At 45.0% G+C, this 9,493-nt stretch overlaps 1 protein-coding gene across 3 annotated transcripts in view; it reads right to left on the bottom strand.

The window, feature by feature from the left end:
• SMARCC1 (SWI/SNF related, matrix associated, actin dependent regulator of chromatin, subfamily c, member 1) overlaps positions 1 to 379 on the bottom strand; it is a 129,823-nt gene extending 129,444 nt beyond the window's left edge. For 2 of the 3 annotated variants that reach the window (XM_012720447.1, XM_012720448.1), the window contains exon 1: positions 82 to 287. In XM_012720447.1, the coding sequence (XP_012575901.1) occupies positions 82 to 276 (195 nt within the window). In that variant the 5' untranslated portion in view covers positions 277 to 287. Of the gene's footprint in view, positions 1 to 81 lie in introns of all 3 variants that reach the window. The other variant, XM_004676221.1, reaches the window with a different exon arrangement.
• Between the last annotated feature and the right edge of the window lie 9,114 nt (positions 380 to 9,493).

The raw sequence follows: 9,493 nt of genomic DNA, 5'->3' as shown, positions 1-9,493 counted from the left end.
AGGCCCGAGGCCCGCGAGGCCAGCAGCCAGCCCCGGGCCCAGTCGCGTGGCCTCCTGGCCGCCACCGGCGCGCGGACCCACCTTCTTGTAGTGCTTGCCCAGCCAGACCCGCACCGAATCCAGCTGAGACACCGTCTCCGGGCTCTCCCAAAACTTGCTGGCCGGGCCCCCGTCCTTCCGCCGATAAACGGCCAGGCCAGCGGCCGTCGTCGCGCCCCCCGCACCCGCGGCACCTCCCGCCGTCCCCGACCCGCCGCAGCCAGTCGCCGCGGCCATAGTCGCCGTCCGTCGTCTCCACTGCCCGGCCCGCCTGGCCTCCGCGGCGTTCCCCGTTCGCAGCCGCGCGCGCGCACTGCCGCCACTACCGCCTCTCGGCCCCGCCCAGCCAACCCCCTTCCGGCGCGAATCCTAACCCCGCCCCTTCCCGGGACCGGCGCCCTAACCGACGAGGGATCGCGCATGCGCATGCGCAACACTCGCGCCAGCAGGCACTCAGACCAGGATTTTTACCCGCCCCTTCCGGCAGTGTCTGCTGCGCACTCTCGCTGTTCCCAAGGAGAGGTCTCCGCTCTTCCGGCTCTTTCTGCCGTTCCCGAGTCCTATAGGTAGAAGGTCGGCAACAGCGTGAAGTTTCTGTATCATCGCTGCCACCGCCCGGGAGAAAAGTACTGGTGGGAGAACTCCCGCTGGGGTCCCGTTTAGGGTGTCGTGTTTTCGCAGAGATACCCACACGCGGGGTGAGAATCTGCATCTGCTCCCATTGGCCTCAGATCTTCTCTACGCGAAGCAGTGTTGTAAGCCTTTGTATAACATTCTCCCGGAACATAACTCTACTTCACACACCTTGCCCCGCCACCGTCCACCTGCTCGAGCCCCTCCACTGCTTTCCTGCTTCTGAGCCCTAGCACCCACTGGTCTCCCAAACTGAACAGCTATTTCCCTCTGGTTGTCACTTAGGTGCTTTCAAATAGATAGCTTAAAAGTATTTCTTAAAAGCGATCCCTGGGCCCTCCCTGGTGGCACAGCGGATTAAAGCACAGCAATAAGAAGCAATCAGAAGCTAAAGCCACCTTACCTTACCTGACCAGCCTGCTGCTCCCCTCAGTACTGTACTTCGTCAGCCTGTTCTGCTCCCCACTTTATCTCTGATGAATCCTCTCACTGCCCCTGCACCTCTGGCCTGTACCCCAGTTCTCTATGCAAAAATAAATAAATCTTAAAAAAAAAAAAAAAGCGATCCCTGACCATACAGCCTTCAACAGCGAAAGTGCCAGCTCGAAATTCTCTGGGAAACACACCTCTACCTGTTGTTTTCCTCAGAACCTAGCAGAAAACAGGGCCTGTTATCTAATTAGTGATTATTGTTAGATGACAATGGATTACCTAGAGAGCCAAAAAGGCTTGAAATTATTATGATCGACTATGGAGTTAAGAACATAATACCACAAGTCTGCAGAACAACAGGTGACTGGTTTGAAAGTCCATGAATTTTTGAAGCAAAGTTTAAGAATACATAGAATGTTATCTATCACACAGAAAAAGAGACACAGGAAAACTGGAACAAGGGCATTAACGTATGAAAACTCAAACCCACTGGTGTAAGCAGAGATAGGTCTAAGATAATATTTTTTTTTAAAGAGTTATTTATTCATACAGAACTGGGGTACAGGCCAGAGATGCGGAGGGTGAGAGGATTCGCCAGAGACAGAGCGGGAAGCAGAACAGGCAGATGGACAAAGTACACTGCTGAGGGGAGCAGCGGGCTGGCCAGGAGAGGTCTGCCGCCCCATGTGGTCACCTCTGGGGCAGGCGGGGATCGAACTCATGTGGAAGTGGCTTTAGTTTCTCAGTGCAGTGCTTTAACCTGCTGCGCCACCAGGGAGGGCCTAAGATAATATTTTTTAAAAATTCATTTATTTATGCATACAAGAACTGGGTACACGCCAGAAGTGTGGGGGGGGGGGGCGTTGAGAGGATTCACCAAAGACAGTGGTGAGCAGAACAGGCAGATGTATTGAAAATACACTGATGAGGGGAGCAGTTGGCGAGACAGGAGAGGTCTTCCACACCATATGGGATCCTCCCTGGCCAAGGATGGAACTTGATGCTGTGGTGACTGCAGGTAGCTTCACAGTACTATGCTTTAACCTGTTGCACCACCAGGGAGGGTCCCTAAGATTTTTTAATAGAGTGGTTTACATTTTTAAAGTTTTCATTTTATTTGTTTTTAAAACACTTATGCATTCAAGAACTGGGGTGTAGGCCAGATGTGTGGGGGTTGAAAGGATTCACTAGAGACAGTGGGGAGCAGAATAGGCAGCTTTACTGAAATACACTGCTGAGGGGAGCAGCAGGTGAGACAGGAGAGGTCTGCTGCACCATGTGGGTCAGCGCCCTAGCCAGAGATTGAATTCATGCTGCAGTGGCTGGTGATAGCTTCATAGAGCTGAGACATAACCCCTTGTACCACAAGAGAGGCCCTGTTAAAGTTGTTGGTATAACAGTGGGGGTATCTTTATAAAGATCAAACCAAGTTTGTTAATGTACGGATAAGAGTTGATGATCTCAAGGCAATTTCTAGTTTAATTCTGTGAGCCCACAAGACCTAGGACTCTACTAAAAGCACAGAAGACACTGATAATCAAACATAAAACCTATGCTGTAATAACTTCAGCAGGATAATGGTGACATTTTTGCTAGATCCCTTATGAGTCTTAGGTGGAAAAAACTGGTGAGACTCATTGTTTAGCAGAATTCAAGAAAAAAAGAATCAAAAGTCATTAAAAGGGTAAAAGTTTGGAATCTTTATTGAGTAGCTGGTGATAGCTTAATAGTACTAGGACTTTAACCCCTGTGCCACCAGGGAGGCCCTCAATTTTACTTTCAACATTACATTCTGCTCACTTTCGTAGCATATATATTAAAAATGGATTATTACAGAGAAGATTAATAATACAAAGAATAACATGGTTCCTGAATTTAGGATGATATGCAAATTCATGAAGCATTCTATATTTTTCCCACTGAAACAGATCCTGAAGCTGTTTTTCAAAAAAGATTTATTTATGCATACAAGAGTTGGGGAATAAGCCAGAGGTGGGAAGGTGGTGAGAGGATTCACTAGACAGAGTAAGGAGCAGAACAGGTGGATTGACTGAAATAAAACATTGAGGAGAGCAGCGGCGAGACGAGATATATCTGCTGACCCTGTGGGTCAGCTCCCTGGCCAGGGACTGAATTCGTGCTGCACTGGCTGCCGATAGCTTCATAGTGCTGAGATTGAAACCCTTGAGCCACTAGGGAGGCCCTCTAAAGATGTTTTTGTTTCTGGGTCCTACATGATTCTACTAAATGCTAAATAGCTATGTTAACATTCTCACAAATTCATAAGTAATTTCCTTCCTTGAGTCTTCAATAATGAAATAAACAGGAAAAGAAAAAAATGTTTTTCTGCATATGAATAATTAATATTCAAGGTGTAAATTCTGAAAGTTTAATACTGGTTTTAGAATTTTAATGCATGGGCCCTCCCTGGTGGCACAAAGGGTTAAAGCACCTTATTATTAAGCTCTCTGAAGCCACTGCAGCATGAGTTCGATCCCCGGCCAGGAAGCTGACCCACATGGTGCAGCAGACTCCTCCTGATTAGCCCACTGCTCCCCTCAGCAGTGTATTTTGTCAATCTGCTTGTTCTGCTCCCCACTTTGTCTCTGGTGAACCCTCTCATCCACCATACCTCTGGCCTGTACCCCAGTTCTTGTATGCATAAATAAATAAAACTTAAAAAACAAAAAAAGGTTAATGCATAAACAGGAAGTCATTTAAGAAAGTGTGAATTTCACAGTTCAACTTTAGAAATTCTGTCTGGCCCTCCCTGGTGGCACAAAGGGTTAAGGCACAGCACTATGGAGCTATTGTAGTCACTGCAACATGAGTTCTATCCCCAACCAGGGAGGTGACCCACATGGCATGGCAGATCTCTCCTGATCTGCTGCTCCCCTCAGCAGTGTACTTTGTCCATCTGCCTGTTCTGCTTCCCACTCTGTCTCTGGTGAATCCTCTCACCCCCACACCTCTGGCCTGTACCACAGTTTCGTATGCATAAATAAATAAATCTTAAAAAAAAATTCTATCCTTTGATAGTCAAACTAGAAAAAAACATTTCTACTAGCTAATTCATACTGATTCTGTAATGTTATTAGACATCTATAATAAGCCACATCAATATGCTAGTGTCTTTGCATAATTACATTATGCTCTCACATGAAAATGTCAGATAAATGAAGTTAAAATGAGTCATTGCCTGCATAAACACAAGCTAAACATAATTACTAGTTTCAAAATCAGCCTGAGTACCTAAATATAACTTGCAGTCAGTGACTCTGGGATAATAGTTACTACCACTAGAATTAATATAGTTGAAATGAAAGTAAAGATGTAGTAAAAAATGAAAAATGACAAAACTAGGCAATAGGCCAGGGCAGAAGGGCACTCTCATTGATAAGTCTCTGCTCATTCTATGCTTATTCTAATAGGGTTAAGACAAAGTCCAATAAATTTTTAAGAAAATGAAAAGGTAGAAGGCCCTTACTGATGGTACAAGGGGTAAAAGTGTAGTACTATGAAACTATTGCAACACAAGTTTGATCCCCAGCCAGGGAGGTGACCCACATGGTGCAGCAGACTTCTGTCTTACCTGTTGCTCCCTTCAGTATTTTGGTCACTCTGCCTGTTCTGCTCCCCTCTCTGTCTCTGGTAAATCCTCTCACCTCCTGCACCTCTGGCCTGTACCCCAGTTCTTGTATACATAAAGGAAAAAATCTTTAAGAGAAAGAAAAGAAAAGAAAATGGCAGGAGTGAGAAGAATCTTGGTATACTTCCAAGAGAATGAACAAACCACATGATTTTCCCTGGCTAACTTTACCTGGAAAGATTCATAATAGTTTTTCAGCATCAGTAAAGACATTAGCTTGTACAAATTTAGATGTCCTTAGATCACTTGAAGACTTTCTAGTTGCATAAATCCTACTGAATACTCATTCAGTAGTTATAGCAGCTATGTTCACAGAACATTTAACCAATTCCCAAAAATTAAGACGGGCAATGCTTATCTTTTGAATCTACTTCTAGATCTCATTAAATTTCCATCCACATCCTCGGCAACTACTTTTGAGCAGTTGAGTTCTTTTTTTTTTTAAGATTTGTTTATTTATGCATACAGAACTGGGACAGCTCAGAGGTGCAGGGGCACTGAGAGGATTCACTAATGAGGGGAGCAGAAGAAGAGGCAGATCAACAAAGTACATTGCTGAGGGGAGCAGCGGGTAAGACAGGAGAGGTCTGCTGTGTCATGTGGATCACCTCAGGAGCCAGGATCCAACTGGCAACACTGAAAGGGCTGCAGCTAGCTTGCAGTGCTATGCCCTAACCAGTTGTGCCACCAAGGAGCAGTTGAGTTTTAAGCAGTTGAGTTATTGTTTGTTTTTATTAATTTGTAGGAATGAGCCTTTGATGAAAAATCATTATCAGCTTTAACAGAAACATCTGATTTATAAGGATCTAACAGAAATAATTAAGGATCTCACCTAAGGGAAAGGAATACTGTAATGAACACTGCTGACACCCATTGCTTAATAGAAGACTTACATTTCTCACTAAAAAGGCCCAATCCAGAAAAGAATGGCACCAAAAAGCATGTGGCCATGCTTACCCCCTCTAAGTGAACACAGTATCCAAAGTTTAAACTTTTTAAATTCATTATGATTATTAACACGTATTAATGCATTGCTATTGTTTCTATATTCTTCTGTTTACCATACTTTTTACTGCTCTCTTCTTCTCTCCTGCCCTCTGCTCAATTAATATTGTTATTGTTTTCCCTTGACTGGCTTGGAGGTTTGAATTATATTTCTATTCATTTACTAGTTATACATAGTCTTTATTTTTTTTTTTAAGATTTATTTATTTATGCATACAGAGCTGGGGTACAGACCAGAGGTGAAGAGGAAATGAGAGAATCCACCAGAGACAGAGTGTGGAGCAAATTGACCAAGTACACTGCTGAGGGGAACAGCGGGCGGATCAGGAGAGGTCTGCCTTGCCATGTGGATCACTGGTCAGAGATCAAATTCACACTGAAGTGGCTGTGGCTGGATTGCAGTGCTGTGTCCTAACCCATTGCGACACCAGGGTGGGCCTATAGATGGTCTTTAAAAATATATAATTGGGGCCCTCCCTGGTAGCACAGAGGGTTAAAGCACTGCACTAAGTAGCTTAAGCCACTTCCGCATGAGTTCGATCCCCACCTGCCCTGGAGGAGATCCACATGGCGTGGCAGACCTCTCCTGACTAGCCCGCTGCTCCCCTCACAGTGTACTTCGTCGATCTGACTATTCTGCTCCCCACTCTGTCCCAGGTGAATCCTCTCATCCTCCGCATCTCTGGCCTGTACCCCAGTTCTGTATGCATAAATAAATAAATCTTAAAAAAATATATGAATAAATAAATCTTTAAATATATATATATATATATATATATATATATATATATATATAGTTGTCAGAATCTAATTGAAACCCTGAAATGAAGCCACACATATACAGTCAACTAATCTATGACAAAGGAACAAAGAATATGCAATAGTATAAGGATAGCCTCTTCAATAAATGGTGCCGGGAAAACAGGACTGCTACCTGCAAAGGATTGAACTACTAACTCACAGCATACATAAAAACCATAAATGGATAAAAAAAATTAAGACCCGAAACCTGGGCCTCCCTGGGTGGCACAAGGGGTTATGGGTTAAATCTCAGTGCTATCAAGCTATTACCAGCCACTGCAGCAGAAGCTTGGTCCCTGGTCAGGCAGCTAACCCACATGGCAAAACAGACCTCTTCTGTTTCACCCACTGCTTCCCTTAGCAGTGTATTTTAGTAGATCTGCCTAATCCTCTCAGACCCCCTCTTCTACACCTCCTGCCTTCAGTTTTTGTATGCATAAATAAATAAAAACAAATCTTTTAAAAAAATGGGCAGACAGAAAGAAAAAGAAAAGTACCGGATGGTTTCGCTCATAGTAGGAATATAATGGACCTTATAGTCCTGGGCCTCCCTAGTAGTACAAGGGTTAAATCTCAGTGCTATCAAGCTATCACCAGCCAGGGAGCTGACCCACATGGCAGAACTCTCCTATTTTTGCCCGCTGCTCCCCTCAGCAGTATATTTCAGTGGATCTGCGTGTTCTCTGTCTCTGATGAATCCTCTCACCCCTCATCCCTCCTTCCCAACCCCCCAGTTCTTGTATGCATAAATAAAAATCCTTAAAACAACAACAAAATCATATAGTCCTGAGCACCAGCTACTGACCCCAATGTCGTAGCAAGTGAGGATAGAGGGTCAGCATTGACTTCAGAGCCCCTCCTACTCCTTGGGAAGAGGGATACCCTTGGCTTAGCATTGTGTTTTTTTATGATTGTCGGCGCAGACTACTATGCCAGGGTTGTAAGGAGAATCGCGTTATCATTTCTCTTGGTACCAGGCCAAGGCTCTCCATCCTACCCACCCCTCCTCAATGGAAAAGATATTTAATATTCTTAATACTTTCACAGGAACATGGTGCTTGCTGGGGGCGGTGGGCGGGTGCTAAGCGCCTGCCTGTGGTGGTTGGTGGTGGGGGCAGCATCTTAGCAGGCAGCATCCTCTTTGTCCCTTTCTTCTTCCTCAGAAATGTCCTAGCTTATGACAACTGCTTGCCACTCAGTGACCTGCACAGAGTCTGATTTCAGATACAGGTGGCTGGAGCTACAAGACGTTCAAACTTATCATGGGCTGGCCCAACCTGAGACTGGGCACAGAAACCACAATCTCTTTGTGGACATGGTTCCAAACTACAGTTTCTACCATATCACACTCTTCTTTGTCTTGCTCACTGAGGCAGCGAATGGTCAAAGCCAGCACATGCTCCACATAGCTGCTTGCTCCACCTTGAAGGTAAAAGACTAGTTGTGATCAGAGAGTTAATAGCTCAAGAAAACCTATACATAGTGACTGTAACTAGGATGCAGACTTTGGTTATTTCCTTATCCCTGACATCTCTGGCCCTGGACTTGGTTCTCCTGACTCAAAAATGTTCAGATGGTTGCAGTCGCACCAGTCATGGATCTCCCAGTTTTTTGTCTTTTTTTTTAAACACTATAAATAGTGCAGCAATGATTGGTGGTGTGGTTAGGTGAATCCCCAAGACTGAAATGGGTGAAAAGGCTCACATCTTTTTTTTTTTTTTTTTTAAAAAAAGGGGGGTCCTCCCTGGTGGCACAGTGGGTTAAAGCACTGCACTAAGAAGCTTAAGCCACTTCCACATGAGTTCGATCCCCGCCTGCCCGGGAGGTGACCCACATGGTGCGGCAGACCTCTCCTAGCCCGCCCATTGCTCCCTTCAGCAGTGGACTTTGTCGATCTGCCTGTTCTGCTACCCACTCTGTCTCTAGTGAATCCTCTCACCCTGTGCATCTCTGGCCTGTACCCCAGTTCTGTATGAATAAATAAATCTTTAAAAAAAGAAACAAAAGATTTTGCATAGGGCTTCCCTGGTGGTGCAATTGGTTAAAGCACAGCATGGCAAGTGAGCCGCAGCCTTGTTCAGTGCCAGTTCATATCCCCATCCCTGGAGGTGATTCACATGGTGCAGCAGACCTCTCCTGTCTCACCCATTGCTTCCCTCAGTCTATTCCCCACTCTGTCTCTGCTGAATCCTTTCACCACCCCTGCACCTCTGGCATGCACCCCAGTTCTGTATGCATAAATATTTTTTAAAAAAGAGACTTATGCATATAAAAACTGGGGTGTAGTCCAGAGTGCAGGAGGTAAGAGGATTCACCAGAAAGAGCAAGGAGTAGAACAGGCAGATCTCTGAAACACTGCCGAGGGGAGCAGTAGGGTGAGGCAGAAGGTGCCATGTGGGTGAGTTCCCTGGCCAGTCAGTGGAGCTAATTTGCAGTGACTGGTGATAGCTTGATAGTGCTGTCTTTAATCCCAGTGCCGCAAGCAGGCCCAAGGCTCATACATCTTAAATCTGATATTGGCAAACCAACCTCTAAATAAAGTAACACAGAATCTTCAACAGACAGAAGTGCTTATTTTCCTAAGTGAAGCCAGTCTTCCAAGTGAAAGTGTTCTGTCATCCAACATGTGTCAGTACTTATTTCTGAACAACTGCAGGCACGGTGTAAGAAGCTTGGGAGACAATGGTGAATAAAGGATCAAGTCTCTGCTCTCAGGATCTCTATTCTAGTAGGGAAACAGGCAATACGTAACGTACAAATACATGAGGTGGTCTGGATGCTGGGACCCAGGTGGAGAACAGATATTATCAGTATCTGAGAGAAGATGTCTAAGTGTTTTTCACAGTTAAGTCTTTTAAAAACAATAAAATTGTAATTCTACTCCTACATATATACCAACAGATATGAAGATTCAAACGAAGTCTTACACGCCAA

Source organism: Condylura cristata, unplaced genomic scaffold, assembly GCF_000260355.1.
Source record: "Condylura cristata isolate star-nosed mole 26May11 unplaced genomic scaffold, ConCri1.0 scaffold00004, whole genome shotgun sequence".
Classification (NCBI taxonomy): domain Eukaryota; kingdom Metazoa; phylum Chordata; class Mammalia; order Eulipotyphla; family Talpidae; genus Condylura; species Condylura cristata.
Note: the sequence above shows the minus strand (reverse complement) of the source record. Positions and strands in the feature narration are given on the sequence as shown.